Genomic DNA, 19077 nt, shown 5'->3' with positions numbered 1-19077 from the left:
GTCTTTAAAGTGAGAGGGACTGTCTCATGCAACCAACTTAGCTCATATAAAAGGCTTGAGCTCTTATAAGGTGAATAGAAGCAGGACATCATGAAGAACTGGCCAAATACGCACACAGACCACCTGTGACAGGTGTGAGAGCTGCTTCCAAGGAGATGGAGGCAGGTCAATGTGTTTAACCAGCTTCGTCAAGGTGGGCGAGACCGACGGGAGAAACCAGGAAGTGAGTGGTTTCAAAATAAAAGTAAAGTTAATAATTCATCCAGGTTTCATCTTGGGCCCAGTCTGGCTCCATCATGGGTTCGTGGCTCCAAAGTTCCAAACCCACTTCCAAACTCCAAGATGCCTGTGTGTGTGGTGTGTTCCTGATGAATGAGCTGAACGGTACCAAGAAAGACAGGCACACGTGATCTGAGCCCTTTGAGTCCAGATTTATTGATACGACTGTGCAGTCACAGAGCATGGTGGCACACACGGCCGCCTGGCCGGCATGGGATAGTAACACACACGCACAGACACACACACATGCACGCATGCACGCACGCACGCACACGCACCCACAGACACGCACACACGTACGCACCCACACACACACGCACGCAGACACACACACACACACACGCACCCACAGAAACACGCACGCACGCACGCACCCACAAACACACACACACTACATCCTACTGTCTCAGAGAACTTTAGTGTTGGTAGCTAATTTGTCCACCTCAGTTTTTAATGGTCTCATCAGTCTAAAGCCAATGTTATATCATTGTGTGTTTCCAGCTGTTTTATGCACAGCAGTTAAATATAAAGTGAGAAGAACATGACCTTTGAGTAAAAACACTCGTAACTAAAGGTGTGTTTTGGAATTTGGTGGTGAAAAATCCACATTTCTACAAATCACTGCATCATTTTTAGCTTTATGCTCTCTGAACACACACACACACACACACCCACACACACACGCACGCGCACACACGCACACATCAGTTTAGCAAGTCACAGTGAGGAGATCAGAAATGCACATTAAGATTTCCAGCACACACACACACACACACACACACACACACACACACACACACACACACACACACACACACACACACACACACACACACACACACACACACACACACACACACACACACACACACACACACACACAGTTCAGTCAGTTAAGTTCAGTCTTTACAGAGTGATTCAGACTAAACATGAGACAATCAAACAATAAATCAGGTCAACAGTGTTTAGAAGTCGTTACGCGCTGCAGACACAGCTTCTGGTTATGGTTAGTTTGAAGTCCTGCTAAATATCCAAACACAGTAAAGACCAACACTGTAAATGCGTTGGTCGACTGCAGGTCAGGCCACATTCTGGATGCAGTAAGTTTGGTTTAATTCTGTCTCCTTTGATTGTTACCGTTAACATTATAGTTACATCTCAACCACATCTGACTTCACAGCAGGTGGAAAAAAATAAAACTGACACATAGGAGAAAAAAAGGATCAATGCACATGAAGACGTAGGTTTTGACATTAATCCATTCTGAGGCAAAAAACAGAATGAACATGTTAAACAGCCAAATGAACGCGAGCCAAACAAACCTTTACTAACACTAAGCGTCTGCAGCGTCACACGACTCCTGTAGTTTACAGTGGGAGGAAGATTTGAGCTGGTTCTGTGTCAGCACAACAACGTGAAGCATGAGACACGTAACGTACATGTAGAGGCACACATTCAGTCAGCGGCTTGACTAAGCACAAGCACAGACTGGATTTTAGGTAGAAAGAAGCGTGTGATCCCAGCACAAAGCTAACGTTCCTGGAATATAAAAATGGAGAACGTGCATCAAATCAAAGAGGTAAAAAAACAATAATTCTTCCCATTTACCCTTTTTGAAGACTATATATACACATAAGACTATGTAGCAGTGCACAGAATACTTCAAAATAAAAGTACCACGAGCTGGATCTCAATAAAACATGAAGGAAAAGACAAAATGAAAGTGCACAGTTTTAGGAAAAATTATGCAAATACTGCAAAAATGCTTATTTTGTTCATTCTAATTATACATAATAAGTAGTTCAATATGTTACATATGCACAGGAAGCAATATTTGCATCTTCTATAGACAACTGGCAAACAATTAAAATGCACACACAGTTTGGACTCACGGCCTCGGATGCGTCACGGGCACAGTGTAAACACATGGACTAAACATGACACCGACAGCGTGGGAGGTGGAGCCGCCGCAGCGGAACCGAGAGGACGGAACCGAGCGGACGGAACCGAGAGGACGGAACCGAGCGGACGGAACCGAGCAGACGGAACCCGGCGACGGCGTTGGCGTTTGCTACAGCTGAATAAGAAGGCATCGAGAAGAGTCAGCGCCGCGCTGCGAGTGTGTCAGACGCATGGAACGCACAACCAATGGTAGAAAAAAAGGTAAACAAGGAGATTTAACACGTTACAAAACATTAAACACGTTGTGGACGTGTGATATGTTTGAAATGCAAACGTTGCATTCTAATTTCTGAGCGCTTCAACTATAATAGTTTACATTTTACATCCAAAAATATGTGTTGGAGGCTCGTAGAAGCCCAGCGTTTCTGCCGCTCCTCTTTCACTATATACAGTGAAGTAAAACTAAATGAGAGTCTGCAAAGGAACACAGATGGACCCGAAGTGCACGAGGTCTGAAAAACGTTTCCAGGGGTGGAATGAACCACAGCTGGAGGCAAAAACAGGCGAGGCCCCAACAGGAGCCACAGAAGAAGGGTTGATGAAGGAAGTCTACAACCACCACTTGAAGCAGTTGTAAAAGTCCCTCTGATACTACATTTCCCCATGAAACACTTCTGTGCGAGGACATAAATCACTATAACTGGAAATGTCTGCGTGTCTCTAAATGGGCTTCTAACCAGGCTTCATGGAGCCGAACTCTAAGAAACGAGAGCGGGACAGTTTAACAGTGGGAATTGGTGTGACACAGTGGGGATCAGTGGGAACTGTGGGAGTCAGTGTGGATCAGCAGGTCTTGTGCGGCGGCTACGTGTCCCATCGGCAAACACACAACAAAAGCAGCATCTTCCGTGTCAGTGGGACAGTGCAAGGCTCCTGTTCATCCCCGCCAGCGACGCTCGCGCTCTGGAAGCAGGGGGGGGGTGGATGCACACAAAGCCACGGGCTCCACGGGTGACGGGCGCGTGGGGGTGGGGGTGGTGAGTGTGGGCGTAAGTCTGCGCGCGTCCTGCAGGGGGCGACACACTCCAACCGATGGCGTTTCCTGTGAGTTCTCTCTCCTTTGGCTTCCAAAGCGGCGCGGGTCACTATTCCATGGCTCCCTCTGTTTAAACGCATGAACAAACAGTTAAAAGCACATGAACGCGGCCGTGTTCGTGAGTGTGAGGGCTGTCGCGCCGGATGTGGCCTGCGTCCTCCTGTCAACTCACCGCTGACGCCTCTGTTCCTGCTTTCCTCGGCCTCCGGAGACTCGGCCCCTTCAGACAGCTCTCCTAAAAGCCAGAGGAGCAGGCAGTAGTGACTGAGGTGCACTGTGTGGTGTCAGACATGACTCTGTCCTGTGGGAAATGCTCAAATCATCCTCCATTGTTGATGCTGCAGTGTTTGGTGACCTTAACAACCCTTATTTGAAGTGTCCAACAACAGTGAGGCAGATTTAGCGCTTCGAGAACCGGAGGAAAGATCTTTGTACAGAAATCAAACCAACATATTTATTCTTCAAACATAAACAAAGTCAAGGCGTCCGTGGGCACGTACCGTTCTGCAGCGGAGCATTCTGCTGCGAGCTGCTCCCGGGCTGAGCCTCCTGCTCACGCTCCCCCGTGTCGCCGTCGGGGGGTCTGACCTCCGGGTCGGGCGCCTCCTCCTCCGCTCGGTCCTGGTCCTGGTTCGGGTCGGGCGGCGCTGATTGCGTTTGGACCTCCTGGGGCTCCGTCTCCTGCTGCTGCGCTCGCTCCTCCGCCTCCCTTTTCGCTCGCTCCTCCGCCTCTGAGGTGACGTGTGGAGAGAGCGAGAGCGGGTCAGTGACAGGTTGTTCTGTTCAGACTCTTCAGCGGGTCGTTATCATTCGAGGAACGCTGCAGTGAAGGGGACGCTCGCAGAGCTTTTACTACGGATTATAGTTTTATAAATCAGACAGTCACTGCGTCTCCCACTGAATCTACTAACACTTCTAACTCTGCAGCCTTAAAAGCCGATCTCCTGCATTCTGCTGGACCCCATGATGTGTGTGGACACGTCCCGTTTCCCAGTAGCTGCTTACCTTTGGCAGCCTGAGCTTTCCACCTCTCTCTGTTCTGATAAACCTCCTCATTCCACAACGCCTTGAAGTTCTTCATGTCCACCGTCAGCAGGGAGCTCTGGACCGACGAGCTGCTGTCGGAGCCGGTGCTCTTCACGTTCTGCCTCTTGGCTTCGTCTGAGCTAATACTGTTCAGACTGGACAGAGCAGAACACACGGCTGAAGGCAGCGATCACAGAAGCAGCTCATTCAACACATGCATCACGTTGCAACAGGGAACTTTAGTTTCACACCTCACCCACAGGTTTCTGACCATTCTTTGCTCACGTCTGCATCCCCCAACCTCATGAAAGTGTGATTCTTCTGTTTGGAGCCCCTTTAATGGGTCACCGAGGTTATTTCGGTACATCATTTGTGGAACATGATGTCTGCACCAAATTTCAAGGCAGCCAGTCCAATAGTTGCAGACATCTCCCTCCAACCCAGAGGGCAATTAGGGATATAACCTAGTTATTAGGGTACAGTCTGTGAGTACCAGGACTGTCTGCACACGAGATAAAGGCAATTACACAGAGGAAGGAGAAGGACGGGTTAGCAGACATCCTAAGTCGCTGTGAGGAAACCCATGAGCGCCCAGGTGTGTGCGAAGAGGAGGACTTCCACTTGGTTAGTCTCCACTGGAGGCGAAGCCAGTGACTAATGACTGCTGCTGAGGAGCACGCGCAGGTTGACGCTGACTCCCAGAGACCCGCCTCGTGCCACCATCAGACGTTTAAGCTAATGGAGGGTTGAAATGATCTCACTGCAGGTGGGTTAAACATCAGCGACACTTGAGGCAGAGGAATGCACCCTCTTACTCGGTCGCCGTGGTAATGAGCCAGCTGATGAACCCAGTGGAGACAGAAATCACTGCTTTGTAACTCAGAGGGCTTTTGCATCAGCGGCGACGGCGACGCGAACCTGACTAGCATTTCTAAAATGTCAATTTCAAGGTATGTGCCTGTGCCTGATGAAAGGTGGAGGCATTTCCACACACAGACATGATTACTCATGGGAGAATCATCTGCTGTTCTCTAGGCTTGAATAGGATGTGCTGTTGTAGCAGAGGCTGTTCGTGGATCGTCGCTGTGAAAGTTAAGGGCTGGCGAACACAAGCCTTTCTGTCCTTAAATGACCAGGCTGCTTGATTAAAACAGGCTCAGAGTTACACAGTCACCCACTTCCATCTGCTCCGACCTGCTACTGAGCAGCCGGCAGGAATCGGAGCCTCCCAGGACCCAACGAAACCCCAGTGAAAACATCAGACTGGAGAGATATGAGGCTCACCTCGAGCGGCGGAAGCCGGCGAAGCCTGAGTGAGAGGCCTCGTCGATGAGCGGAGTCACGATGCGCTCCATCATGTCCGTCAACACGGTGAAGGTGGGCACCACGATGAAGTCTATGAATCCTGGGGAGCAGAGAGCAGCATGTGAGAACAGGCCCTGGATCAGCAGGGTCAGAGGCTCACAGCTGATGCAGTGGTTCATGAGTCATACATTAATGTTTGATTGAGAACGTGATTATTTTTTTAGACAGCATTTGTTGTGTTTTGGTATTTGCATTGATGCCGTCCGTGTCCTCAGATGCTCTGTGGATCTTTTACATCCATGAACCCCACTGGAGCAGACCCCCCCCCACGTACCGATCTGGGACTGCGCCACCATGGTGGACTTCCTGTCGCAGAGCGGCGAGAACGGCAGGCCGAGCTCCGCCTCCTTGTCCCCCTGAAACACAGCAGCCAGAGATGAATCGCGGGGTTCAAAGCCTCGCGCCCTGCAGGCGCACGTCCGCCTACAGTGGGTCACCAGCGCCTTTCATTTTCTCGTCTGATTTGCTGCAAACAAATGAGACGTGGAGTCGTGGGGCGATGTTCTTTGGAGAAGCCATTTATTGGTAATTCATGTCCCGGGAGACAAAGGCCCTGTCACGGCGGCCTTAATAACAATAGCAGTGATAATGAGAACGATGTGGATTAATACAGAGGAGATGAAAGCAATGTGGCACCAGTAAACGCCTGATCCTATTGTTGACACCGTAAACACACCATTTGTTCTTAATAAATGATTTGATCAATCAGGCCGCGTTCTTCATTTTAATCTTCCTTGATGCGCTGCTATTGTTATTTCATCAGTGACGGCGCAGGGTTTTATTTAGTTTAGTGATTAAGACTGAACGATGGTGATGGAAAAAGCTGTGGAGGGAATGATTGGGTTTCAAACGCCCCTCAGATTCACTTTATAATAACAGCACAGTGTTTTATTAGCCTGAATAGGAAAAGCACTGAATCTACGTAACCTTACGTTGGAGGTTGTGTTAAAGTCCAGACTTTTGTGTACCTGTCTGAAGAACTCCTCCAGCAGAGAGGTGGTCCAGCGGTGATGGACGTCCCAGCTTTTGGCCGGGTGGCTGATGTCTGCTGTGTGCAGCAGTAGCGACAGCGCTTTGGGCTTGTCGATGCTGAAGGAGAACACACACAGTGATAGAAGGGACGTGAGTGGGGCTGGGATCGGCCTTGTGTTGTTTTTTGGTCTGGTTGCATTGAAATGAATCAGATTAGCAAATCTGTGTCAGGTGAATGTGTTTGTTTTACCCTGACATCCTCAATAAGATCCCGTTTCATCACGTACAAACAGACACAAATACACGATTTACGCCCTGAACTGCGACGTCCTGATCCCAAGTCCTTCCAGGAAAATCAGATCTCTGCATCGGCCGCCTCGTCCGTTAAATGGACCGACGCAGGCAAAATATGAAAACGCGCCCATGCACAAGGTTAAGCAGAGGTGAAAAAGACTTGCTTGAATTCCCTCCCTTTCCATTTGTGGCAGATTGGATCTTGAAGTGCACTCACACAGCCCGGAGCAGACTGCTGTGAATTACTTCACATTAGAGTCCATTCAGCATTACAGCTTCGCGCGCTGCAATTTCCCATTTATGTGTCTCACACTCGTCTGCGTGGGTCCTATATGTATATATTATACTTATATGAATGCATATAGGATTATTTCTGAGCTGCATTTGCAAATGCAGGACCCACAATATGGTTGATTCCCTGTTGATAATCGTGAAACGCTTCACGTTAAAGTAAGAAAATGTCCTGAAGGTCCACATGTTTCTCACAACTGTGTCTTGTCAGAGTTGCAGCCGCATCAGCAGCGATGACTCATGCGTCGTACTGTAGTTTTCCCCTCTTTGTTCTCACGCAGCAGCTCCGGATGAACAGCGCAGCAGCTTTCGGTCACGGTGCTTAAAATACGTCGCACGAAACTTTGGACTTGTTGAAAAGCTGGAAGAGCTTCAAATGCTGATGTGGTCAAAATACGAACTGAATCCATAGAAATTTTCCCAATTTCCCCCGATAGATCGTTAAACCTGTACATTATGAATACATGTAGTTTCTCAGAAATGGAGAGCAACCCGAGACTCTCAACTCAAAGCAGTGTTGTTTTAACCGTGGTCAAAGCGCTTCAGCTTTGTTTCTATACGTCTGCTCCTCATCCGCCGCGTGTGGTTCACCAGCGCGCTCTGGTTACTGACTGTAAGGGGTGGGGCTGCATCGACCCGTGTCTCCATCCTTCCTGGGGCTCCTGTTTTCTGCGTGGTCATCGCAGCCGTCGCCACCACAGGATCCATCCACGCACGCACGCACGCACGCACGCACGCACGCACGCACGCACGCACGCACGCACGCACGCACGCACGCACGCACGCACGCACGCACGCACGCACGCACGCACGCACGCACGCATGCCCGGAGCACAACTCTGCTGCCAGCTTCCAGCTCAAAAACATAAACTAGCCTGTGTCGGAGCCCCAGAGAGCCTGTGGTGTACCTGCACTTCTTAATCCCTGACATTTTGGTTCTTCTGGCAACAAAACATCTGCTCGGGTTTTTATTTCTCATGCCGAGTGAGCAGCACCCGCGCAGCAGAAGCCGCCCCCCGTCTGTTCCTGAGCAGGACGGGCTTCACGGCGCCGCGGTTGCCAACAGCCGCTGACGGCAGCTTTAATGGAGGTGCATCTGGACAAAGCAGGCGACTGACCCCTCAGGCTGCTGCAGGAAGTTCTTCATGGCCTTCACCTGCTGGAAGTGACAGGACATGTCTGTGGCCAGCACCATCTCCACCACCAGGGCTCGCAGCTCTCTGCATGAACACAGAAGGGAGGGGAAGCATGAGCTATGTGTGTACAGTGTAATGAAGTGTCAGACGCAGGCAGCCTAGAAAAAAGCCTGACTTCACTTCCAAAGCCATTAAAGTGAGTGACGGCAGCCAGCAGACTTTAATCCTTGCTTTGGTTCCAGCAAAGAACAGAATAGTAACTGTCCCCATTAAGAGGGTCCCATTCAGTCCATTCAGTCCCCAGCTGTTGGACCTGGAAGGTAACACATCCTCCCGGCCCTCGTGCCTCTGACCTCCAGTCGTCCTTGGACAGGTTGTAGAGGATGTTCATCTCGTCGTCGTCCTGCAGCAGGCGGTAGGCTGCGCTGACGTGGTGGCTCTCCAGCACCGAGCGGTCGTTGTACAGGATGGCTGTGTCGGACCTGTGAGAGGGAGCAGGAGACCAAATGACCAGTGAGTTCACACAGCTGCAGGTAACAATGCAAAGTGGAGGAAAGGATGCGTTCTTCATGAGCACGTTTGAAGCGAAGCAGCTGCTGTGATGATGTGTGTTAGTTACTAACTGATTACGAGGCGGTTGACCAGTTATTACTGCTCTGCAGGAGATCTCAGTGTGAACATTAAGCCCCCTTGCTGTAAATTAAAGCATCAACCCATGCATTGTTGACTTTATGAACCAGTACCTCGTCTGGATGTGGAAGTTGTTGGTGGTCCCTGTGTGCTCGTAGTCGTGCACCGCCGCCGCGAAGATCATGGCAAAGATCTCCAGCTCAGTCAACCAATGCTGGAGATGAAGGACAGGAGGAGGAGGAGGAGGATGAAGATGAGAGAAGGTGTTAGGAAGTAAAAGCATTGTGTAAAAAGGAGGTGGAAAGTTACCGACAACAGTGAAGGGACATAATGAACACATGAGGAATGAGAAGCCGGAGAATGGAAAGAAGAGGACGTCATAAAGATGTGGAGAAGAAGTAACGATGAAGGATTGAAGAACGCGTCACCGTCACAGACGGATGGAAACAGAGGAGGTCAGAACTTTAGATGAGACGGGCTCAACTGAGAGTCACAGCGACAGCATCACTTTAATGCTTCTGCTTCTGCTGACTCCAGACTCTCGCTGCGTCTGTCACTGTTACTGAAAATAAAACAAGACGTCGAAGTAACAAACTTTTTGATGAATGAAAGCTGCGATTGCATTAAAAAGCACCTGCATGTACTGAACCAACTACTAGCAGATGTTATAGATCTGTGTCTATTCTATTCTCCAGCTTCTGAACTCACGTCTGCAGGGATTCAGCTCAGGAAGTGAGTGGGTCAGTGTGTGTGTGTGTGTGTGTGTGTGTGTGTGTGTGTGTGTGTGTGTGTGTGTGTGTGTGTGTGTGTGTGTGTGTGTGTGAGTGTGTGTGCATCCATCCCTCAGCATATTTCCTGCTTTATGAATGACCTGTTGATTGTTGATTTAATGGAGGCCTGGGGGCCTGTGAGATGACAGATGCTGTGCTCCCGCTCTCCCACGAGCCTGTGGTTCCAGCAGAAATGCGGCTGAGTCCACGAGGCACCGCCCAAAGAAACGCGCGGCGCCGACACGTCGACCTGTCGCTGCCAACTTATTAAGGTGATTAAGTAGAAAGACTGGGAGCGGGGGTGGCTGGCTGGTCGGCCGGAGGGGACGTCCAACTCAGCTTTGTTTGTTTTCTGCATGAACGCAGCACCAGAAACGGCCTGAAGTCGTTCCAGTGGGAAGTGAAATATAGGTCACCAGATAGAAAATAAGAGCAAAGCACCATAAAGCATGCGCCGACGTCCACCCTCACTCACCACCATGCCGGTCTTCAGCAGCAGGTAGTGCACCGTCTGCGTGACGTCGGCGGCGTGGATCAGGTTGTGGTAGGGGTTTTTGTGCTTGCTGTAGCCCACCTCCAGCGCCTCCACAAACGACACCACTGCAGAGATTGGGATCTGTCAGGACGAAAAGAGCAGCGGGCGCTCAGGAAGCGTGAATCACGGACGCACGCGCTCCGCAGAGTCAGAAAAATCATGGTTCATGAATCACTTAAGCGGCTGCAGACGACGATTACATTTCCATATGGGCTTCATCACCTATGTGGTTCACTCCCAGTAGTTGAAGTGTCCCCAGTTAGTGACTCGGATGAAGCATCCATAAATACGGCCTCTATTCAAATACAGCATCGCATTCAATCTGTGGAATCAGGCGCAGCGGCAGAACGCAGCTTTACCTTGAAGCGACTGATGAGGTCGTATCTGGTGAGCAGCTCGTAGAATATGAATTTAAGTGCGTGATCGCCGCTGGCCTCGTTCAGAGCGAACACGTCAAACGACCACTTGTCAACATTCTGCGAGAGAGAGGAAATGAATCAAATAAAATCAAGTCAAAGCTGGTGAAGTCGGACGTTTCTGCTCTGATGTGTGTTCACGCTAATACCTTGAGCACTGATATGACAGACGGCGGATAGCTGAGGCCCACCATGTTGGAGGTGCGGCGGTACATCCTGTTTGGACCAGATAACAACATCAAATGAGAGTAAGGTCACACACGCGCCCAAAACCGGGCTCCGATCAGCACAACTCAACGAGCTGTGACAGAAAAGGAAGTTCAGCAAGTCATTTATTTCAACGGGGGATTTCATAGATTAACTTAATCACAGGATGCAAAACAAGCTGTGTAATTCCTCCTGAGACGAAGTCATGGGAATTATTGAGGAGTAAAAACACAATAAATGATGCATTTCTTTCCATGGTGGACGTTGGGTCAGTGCTGCACCACTCGCTCCACTCTGTATAAACAGCTTACAGTCTGTGCTCAGGGCTTAATGATCTGAACAAATGCATGTTGCATGTTGGTGTGTGATAAAGCGCGGCCTTGGAGAGCGGAGCGGGATGATGTACGGCCCGCCCAGGTGAGTGACTCACACACACTGAACGCCGCAGATTGAATTTTAAGGGTTTCAATCCAAGGTGCGGAGCTGGAGCTGCTGAATTATTTCACCGACTTTTATTCATTCCTGAGCTCAGGTTCAAGGCTGGACTCATGAGCTGCATCGCCCCTGCTGTGTGTGCCGTCTGTACATGCACGTTCACCTCTCCACGAAGATCCCGGCCTGCACGGCGTGGACGATGCTGCGGAAGCGCGGCTTCTCCTCGTTCCGCCGCAGCATCAGGCCCATCTGTCTGGTGAAGGTGGAGGCCAGCCAGTCGCGCACCTCCGAGGGCACCGACTCCGACTGGATGTCGCTGAGCTCATCCTCCGTGTCCACCAGGCGTCTGGAGAGTCAAAGATTGTACAGGTTTAGTGAAACATTTATCGTCGCGGCCGCTCGGCATTCGCGGGAGATCCCGACCAAATCCCAGCGCTGTCCATCAAATAATATCACCTGTTATGTAACTTCAAAATGCCTCCTGAAGCACCATGATGCACTATTCAAATCCAATATCCCTCCACAGCGTCAGTGTTGACATGTACAGGGGATCAAGAGCAAAGCCTGCTGGTATCCACCGTCTGAACCAAATACACGTTTTGAGGCCAGAGGCTTCGCTTCCCGCTGATAATCACGGTGCTACACCGCACCGCTCATCATCCTGGAGTCGTCATGCCGTCGCTGGCCCTAATCTGTCCGGATCTACATGACGAGTAGTTTACATAATTCCATAAGCCTGTTCAGTTCTTGGATCCAACTAGCGACATACACTGACATAGATTTGCTTTTGTGATGAACGTGAGGACGAGTCTTCGTCTAGCAAGGCGGAGCTGAACTGCGGGTCACAGACAGGGGAGGGGTCACTGACCCCCCCACGACCCCCACCCCCCGGCCCCCTCTCACCTCGTCTCCTCGATGTAAACGGATTCCAGCACCGACGCTGCATATTCCAGGTTCTTCTTGAGGTCTGTGAGCGAAGCCTCTCCCCTCTCCAGCTGTTTCACCAGACACCGTAATCTAAAACAGAGATACAACAGTCATTCCACTAATTGGATCACCCCCTGTCGTCATGACATCACTCATTAGTGGAGAGCGATACCGGGTTCATCTGCTCTGCTGCAGCACAAAACGCTGCTCGTGTTGATAAACTGCCCTCGTTCATGAAAAATGAAGAATCCTTTGCAGTTACTGCGTTGTTCTGACGTCGTGGTGTCCTGCTGCCTCATGAATGCAACTGTTTGTATGAAGTTAGAAACGAACCGCATGCATCAGCATTAAGATCATCGGCTCGTCTTTATCACGGCTCCTGCCGGAGCTCAGACGCTGCTTTGCTGCATCACCATCGCTGTTTTCAGGCACCTGCTGTTTGAAACTGCCATTGTTCTTAAAATGGCAGATGTTGGTTGTCTGCATCTTTCTGCATGCGTCGCCCAACGACCCGGTTAGTTTGTGGTGGTGGCGCCATTAACGGCTCACCTTCGACAGGTTCCGGTTCTATTTTTGCAGTAGAGCTTCATTAAGCTGGTACCAACGCAGCCTCGTTGCTGCTGTTTGGATTCTGTTCAGTCATTGTCTCTCTTCCTCATCCCCTCCGATAGATGCTGTGATGTCGCCTTCCAGCCAGATGTTGTTGGCTCTTCACATATTCAGTTTTTCGCCTTTTGTCCTGATTGCCTTTGGTTGATGTGCTCCCTGTGGTCGACCTCTGCCGGCCGACTTTGCCCCGAGCGACTCCACTCTTATTGGCTGCATCTGCATCTCTGCAAATGTTTTGGACTGTTTGAATTTAATACAGTACATCTGATTCCTGCAATTTTAGACCAATAAACAACTTAGAGCCTATAAACACAATAAATTAATGAAGACTGTAAAGTCACTGAAGCAGCTCCACACCGGTTTAAATCCTGCTTCACCTCCGACGGCTGTAGCGTAAACTGTGCTGGAGACGCGGTAATGAGCCAGCGCTGCAGCAGTGAAGGAAAAGGCATCATCTCTCCGTGCAGCCTCGTGCAGAGCACCACCTGCTGCTGCGCTAGAGGTCATGTGCTCTCTTTCACAGTAAATGCCCACAGAGGCTACGCTCGTTGCTGAATTATTAAGCAGAGAGGAGGTTTCAGACGCGCTCATTGATCACGTTCCCCGGCAGCTCCCGCAATCTCACAGAGCCAAGGACTCAACATGTTTCTGTGAAGACTGTTGACAAAAATAGTTCAGCGTAAATATTCATGAATGTGTTTGGATCGATTTATTTCTTTTAATGGCCGCGTTGGCGTTGGTGCTCTGGGTGACAGGCGCTGTGAGCACAGCACACACACCAAGGTAAAGCCCCCATCACAAACAGCTGTGCAACGGCTGCAAGGCTTCTCTGGTTCAGTCCTACACTGAGCAATAATAATCAGGTTAAGATGGATCAATCCACCAATCTACCTTTGAAACGGAGCCACGTGGTCGCAAGCATCACCCGGTCCAGCTGGACATCACGGGCAGCAGATCAGCTTTGTGCGCTCATAAAACAAAGCACTGGACCGACTGGAGTGATGAAAACGCGGCACAAAGTAAATCAAAGAGCTGGGAAATGCATTTAATGGATCAATTCTGAGTCTGCAAGATCCACAGATCACTGTTGATGCCTCGCTGTGTGCAGGGAACCGTAACCGAACAATAAACCCTTCACTAGCTCTGCACACCTGAGGATTCATGTCATGTGACACTCGCTTGTGTTTTTTCTGTTTTCACTTATTTAGTAAAAAACTATACGACTGAGCAAACACAATAGAGATGCGAAGCAGCGTCGCTCATGGGCGGCCTGTTGGGGGTCTGACTCACCAGAGTTCCTGTATAGAGGCAAAAATAAGGGCCAAACATTGCATGTTCTTGCACCAACATGACGTTTGACCCACTGGAACAACGCTCGCTCGTCGATTGTCTCTCAAGCTGCTATTTTAGGAATCACAAGGAAGCTGCAGCTCTGGAATCAGTGCACATGTGATTTGGTTAGCACTAATGATGGTAATTAAGAACAGCTGTGTGCCACTGAGCCTCCCTGCAACACACAAGAACAAGAGATTCCCTTCCTGCTTTGACCAGGCTCAGGATCAGGCTCCGAGTCAACGCCATGCTGAGCTGCAGCCTGTTGGTCATTTGCTTTGGTGCGTTGAATGACAACACACAAACTCTGAGCATTTGTCCCTGAGTGCTTTTTAACAAGCTTTGTGCCGAGCTCATTGCTTTTGTTTATAGACGCTGCATTCGCTGCCCAACGTAGCGTCAAAAGATAATTTACTAGACACTCAGGGTCCAAGAGAGACTTTTAGCGAGAATAAATGCCTTTCACCTCTGCCAAGCGACACAAAATGGGCTCATTTCACCTGCTGTCATTACGGAGGGAGGCGACACGCGGGTCATTAACACGGGCCGGCCCAGAGTGGCTCTTAGGCACACGGCCAAGAGAAAACGCTGCTAGAGGAGCGTCAGCGTGTGTTCCCACATTAAATACAGTAAAACGCGGCTGAACCTCAGTGCAGGGTCTCTGCAGGACAACAGATACTTGCTTGTGTTATAATATGCATTTGTAGAGATGAGAAGGCTCGATCACGCACAGAGTTTTACTTCTAATATTCAAGTGAGCCACTCTGTCAACTCCAAAGTTTGTGAACAGACAAAGACCTTTGACGTGCTTCTTAGACTTTAATAAGGCGATGCCTCACTGAGAGGCAGCTGCAGATGCTTAAACTCAACCTGGAGACGCTGTAACGTTTGTCACACGTACGTCAGACTGGAAAGAAAACGTGCAGATGTTCTGCTTTGCATCCAGTCTTTTATTTAACAGAACTAGAATAATAGACAAAATTAAGAAAATAATAAAATGTAATAATCTCTCATGAGTTATTGTTATATAGCAGCACCTTATAATTAAATAATGAGATTGTAACTAAGGAGAGGATCAATTCTAGTGGTTTGGTTTATTAGGGCAGTGGACGAGGTCTCCAGATGTCTTTATATCAGAAGATGAGAGATTCAGAGACAGATTAGAGTGGGTTTTTTCCATTTATTCTTTTCTTATTGGCTCTAGCTCCCTGACCTTCTCAGAAAGCGGGAGGGAGGAGTGGGAGGACTGGAGCTATCTGGTGTCAAAGTGGAGCCACCCTGCAGCAAACAATGGGGCTCCACAACGCGCGACCACTTGACAGCTGTTGTGACAACTACAAGCAAACATGCGGTGAACAGGGAGGATGAAACAGCACAAGGTAACATAGCAACAGCTTCCTCTGCCTCCAGCACTCGCTGAGTCACTCAAGCAAAAAGGATCCTTCTGCATAACCTACGGGGAAAAAATTAGAAATGAAACCTCTCCCACTCTGACCTCAGTCTCAGTAATAACAGGCCGCCTGCAGAACAGCCAGAGCCCATTTTCCACACAGCGGAAAGTGGGTGAGGGAATGAATGGTGGCGGGTGCAGAGAGCGTGTCAGGAGGCGAACACTGGTCACCGCCTGCGTCCCACTGACAGTGTGTGATCAGGCCTGGGCTCAGCAGCATCAGGACCACAGACCAGCATCTGTCTGGGAACTGGGCTCCAAACCTGCGGTGCCACACGCTCACGGGCTCCACCGCGATTCCACGGACAGACCGGAGTCCTGGGACGTCCACGCCGTGAAAAGAGCGATGCGGCTCCGTCTCATCTGGAGGAACGCCTCCGCTCACAAACAGAGATGCTTTCTATCGATCACAGCAAACGTGTGCGCTCTAATCTAATGTACCGTCTTTGCATCATCCCTCGATCGGAGAGTGGCTCGCAGCTGTGAGCAGCTTCTGGAGGAGTCGCCGGAGGCACTTTAATTAAAGGCGGAACCCAGTTTAAGACCGGCTACGCAGGCTTGCAGCAGAATGAAAGCGACAGAGAAAAGTCAATCAGGAACTTCAGAGTCTCTCGACTGTCGCATGAATGCGCCACAGGTCAAACATTTTCTGAGCTCCCATTGTGTTGGTAAATGAATGAAAATCTACTTTTCATTTTCCATTCATTGTATTGTAATGTCGTTATGCAAAAAAGCAAACAATTTCCTTCAAAAGAGCACCGTGTTCTGTGTGTCTTTCCTTTAATAACAAATAACTGGCTGCAAATTAAGATAATCTCAAAGCATGAAAAATGACTGATGCTGTTGTACTTTGCCAACTCCCAAACACCGTCTAAGGATTCAGGAACATCTGCAGGGACACGGAGTCAGCTCTCCTTGAGGAGCGTGAGCTGAATGAAAACGCCGAGCGACGCCCACGCCGAGCGTCGGCGGCCGCTGCGTTCGGGGCTGGAACGGCTTCAGCGCTGGAGAGGCTGAAAGAGGCCGGCTCCAAGTACAAGTACAACTCCTGAGACGCGCTCCGCGAACAATATCGCTAACTCCTCGCAAAAGTTCCGATATGGGTTCCAAACAAAGCTTCTCCCGTGGGAGGTAGCAAATGACAGATGTGACAAGACTGTAGGGGGACAGAAGGAACCTTAAAAAAGATCAGTGCTCGGCTGAATGCAGCCCACTCGTGTCAACGGCTGCCAATCAAATGCAGGAAAAAACCTGCATCATGCTACAATGAAGAAGTAAAGGCTTTATGTTAAAACGCTTTGTTCATGTAGGAGAAGGTGAAGTCAATGCAGTTATTTACAACAGAGATGATGGGGAGAATGTTTGGGATTAAATTCAGTGATGTTTGTGTCGTGCCTGAAAAATCCAGCGTTGCCTTTAATCCCAATAAGCAGTTTGAGTTTCTGGGAAATGTTTTGTTCTGCAGGGAAATAAAAAAAAGCCAACAGCTTAAGAAAACACTGATCTGTGGACAGGAAACATTACAACATATAGTAAGCTACAGCCAATAGTGTAACAGTATGATCTACTCCACATTCATTACTGTCTCACATTACTGTGAAACACAGAGGGAAATACTGTACATACTGTACGCTCCAAGTAGGAAAAGGAAATGTTTCACGCTGGCCTCACTAACAGGAATAAAAGCAGATGCTCGAGCACAGTGTGAGTATGTGGCCTCACGACCCCAAAGGATCCATCACCTGGTCCATTCAACAAAAAGCAGCTCGAAGAGAATCTCTGAAAACAAGAAGAAATGAACGCCGTCTCTGACGCCATTAATTAGCAGCAATTAGCAGCAGTGTGTGCAGCGATGGAGAGAAGGTCAAACAGAAACAAATGAACATAGTCAAATAGCAGCGAGCTCAGGCGAACGTAGCTGCAGGACGGATAATTAAGGATTTAATGGACTCGCTAATGACTGTACTATTGTCCGCCTTTCATTTCAGGCCTGGAATGACAGCATGTAGAAGGCTCTGACTAACAAATTATGGTAAAAAGAAAGTGTTTTTCAAACTTGTCGTAACAAGAACATTATTATCAAACCTCTCCACAGCCCACACACTGTAGCATGTCTCTTAAGACGGCGGGGTCAAAGGTCAGCCACCTGCTCACTATGTGCATTATGAGCTCGTCCCAGTGCTGCAAATATGAGGTTTCCTCTAATAAATCCCTGCAGAACTGCAGCACAGAGAGACTGTAATTAAAACCGAACCAACACAAAGTAAAGGCCGCGCTGGACGCACTCACACACAAATCCCTGCCTTGATATCACGCCAGTGATCAAACCCAGCGAACGAGCCGTCCTGTCAAACATGATCTGTGCCATGACACGTGTGCTGGGATATAATCCTCACCGTCCTGGTGCATGACTTACATAATGCAAGATTAAAGTATGCGTCCACGGCCCGGACCCGGGCCGGGACACGTCACTCCACACGGGTCGAGCGTGAGCCGCCCTCTGGACGCACACACGCTTGTCCGTGCTTTGCGTGTTGGTTCCGGCTCAGAACAGGGTCCGGTAATTCACTTACAGCGATCTAATGAGGCAGAAGTAGATTTTCAAAGGCCACTGAATTCCCACGTCAGATGAGTCACGCGGGCGAGAGGTTAAAAGTCTGGCGCCGCAGCAAACACGCACCCAGCGACAGCTACACACACTCCAACAGCACACTTCACACACAGCGTGGCGGCTTCCTCCTCCGTAAACTGACACGGGTGCCCTTGAGCAAATCACTTAACCCCAAGCTGCCTCATTAAAAGCTGTGGAACCATCAGGCAGTCGTCCAACGTCGAACGGGTGCAACTGTGTGAACGTTAAGGCGTTGCTCAACACACACCTAGAGCTAATTAAGGGTTAAAACACACACGCTGACACCACGCTCCCCATCTCATAACTGTGTAAAAGTTCCTGCGACCTAAGAAAAGCATCTGAGCCCAAACAAACTGTGGTTTCACAGTCAGATGGGGCTTTTGGGAGCGTCTCCAGCACTGATTGGCCGACGCCGCACGCGGTGCCAGCAGCAGGTGGAGGCTCTGCCAAGTGGCACTGCTACACTAATGATTTTAACATGGATCTCCTCCAACCTGATCACAATAACAACCAATGTAGGGCAGCTGAGGTGGAGGAGAAGCTTCCGCCTGCTGCAGAAGGTGCAGATCAGAGCAGCTCAGAGCGGAAATAACAGCGACGGCGGGTGAGTAAATAGGAGGAAATAGGACCCAGTAACAAGAAGGACGCTGTGTGCTGGTGCAGCCTCCACCCTGTTCATGCGTGTGTGTGTGTGTGTGTGTGTGTGTGTGTGTGTGTGTGTGTGTGTGTTCACAGACACGGCTTTAACTTTTTTCACTGTGTTGAAATGCTCC

At 49.6% G+C, this 19077-nt stretch overlaps 1 protein-coding gene across 5 annotated transcripts in view; it reads right to left on the bottom strand.

The window, feature by feature from the left end:
* Positions 1 to 410: 410 nt before the first annotated feature.
* pde1cb (phosphodiesterase 1C, calmodulin-dependent b) overlaps positions 411 to 19077 on the bottom strand; it is a 48362-nt gene continuing 29695 nt past the window's right edge. For all 5 annotated transcript variants that reach the window (XM_055504020.1, XM_029130637.3, XM_029130638.3 and 2 more), the window contains 15 exons: positions 12258 to 12371; positions 11518 to 11700; positions 10862 to 10928; positions 10656 to 10772; positions 10237 to 10377; positions 9105 to 9205; positions 8715 to 8843; positions 8344 to 8445; positions 6637 to 6757; positions 5943 to 6024; positions 5588 to 5708; positions 4283 to 4458; positions 3778 to 4008; positions 3450 to 3512; positions 411 to 3343 (listed from right to left, as the gene is read on the bottom strand). In XM_055504020.1, coding sequence (XP_055359995.1) covers positions 3327 to 3343; positions 3450 to 3512; positions 3778 to 4008; positions 4283 to 4458; positions 5588 to 5708; positions 5943 to 6024; positions 6637 to 6757; positions 8344 to 8445; positions 8715 to 8843; positions 9105 to 9205; positions 10237 to 10377; positions 10656 to 10772; positions 10862 to 10928; positions 11518 to 11700; positions 12258 to 12371 — 1765 coding nt within the window. In that variant the 3' untranslated portion in view covers positions 411 to 3326. The remainder of the gene's footprint in view (positions 3344 to 3449; positions 3513 to 3777; positions 4009 to 4282; positions 4459 to 5587; positions 5709 to 5942; positions 6025 to 6636; positions 6758 to 8343; positions 8446 to 8714; positions 8844 to 9104; positions 9206 to 10236; positions 10378 to 10655; positions 10773 to 10861; positions 10929 to 11517; positions 11701 to 12257; positions 12372 to 19077) is intronic.

This window comes from Betta splendens, chromosome 17 (assembly GCF_900634795.4).
Source record: "Betta splendens chromosome 17, fBetSpl5.4, whole genome shotgun sequence".
Taxonomy (NCBI): Eukaryota; Metazoa; Chordata; class Actinopteri; order Anabantiformes; family Osphronemidae; genus Betta; species Betta splendens.
Note: the sequence above shows the minus strand (reverse complement) of the source record. Positions and strands in the feature narration are given on the sequence as shown.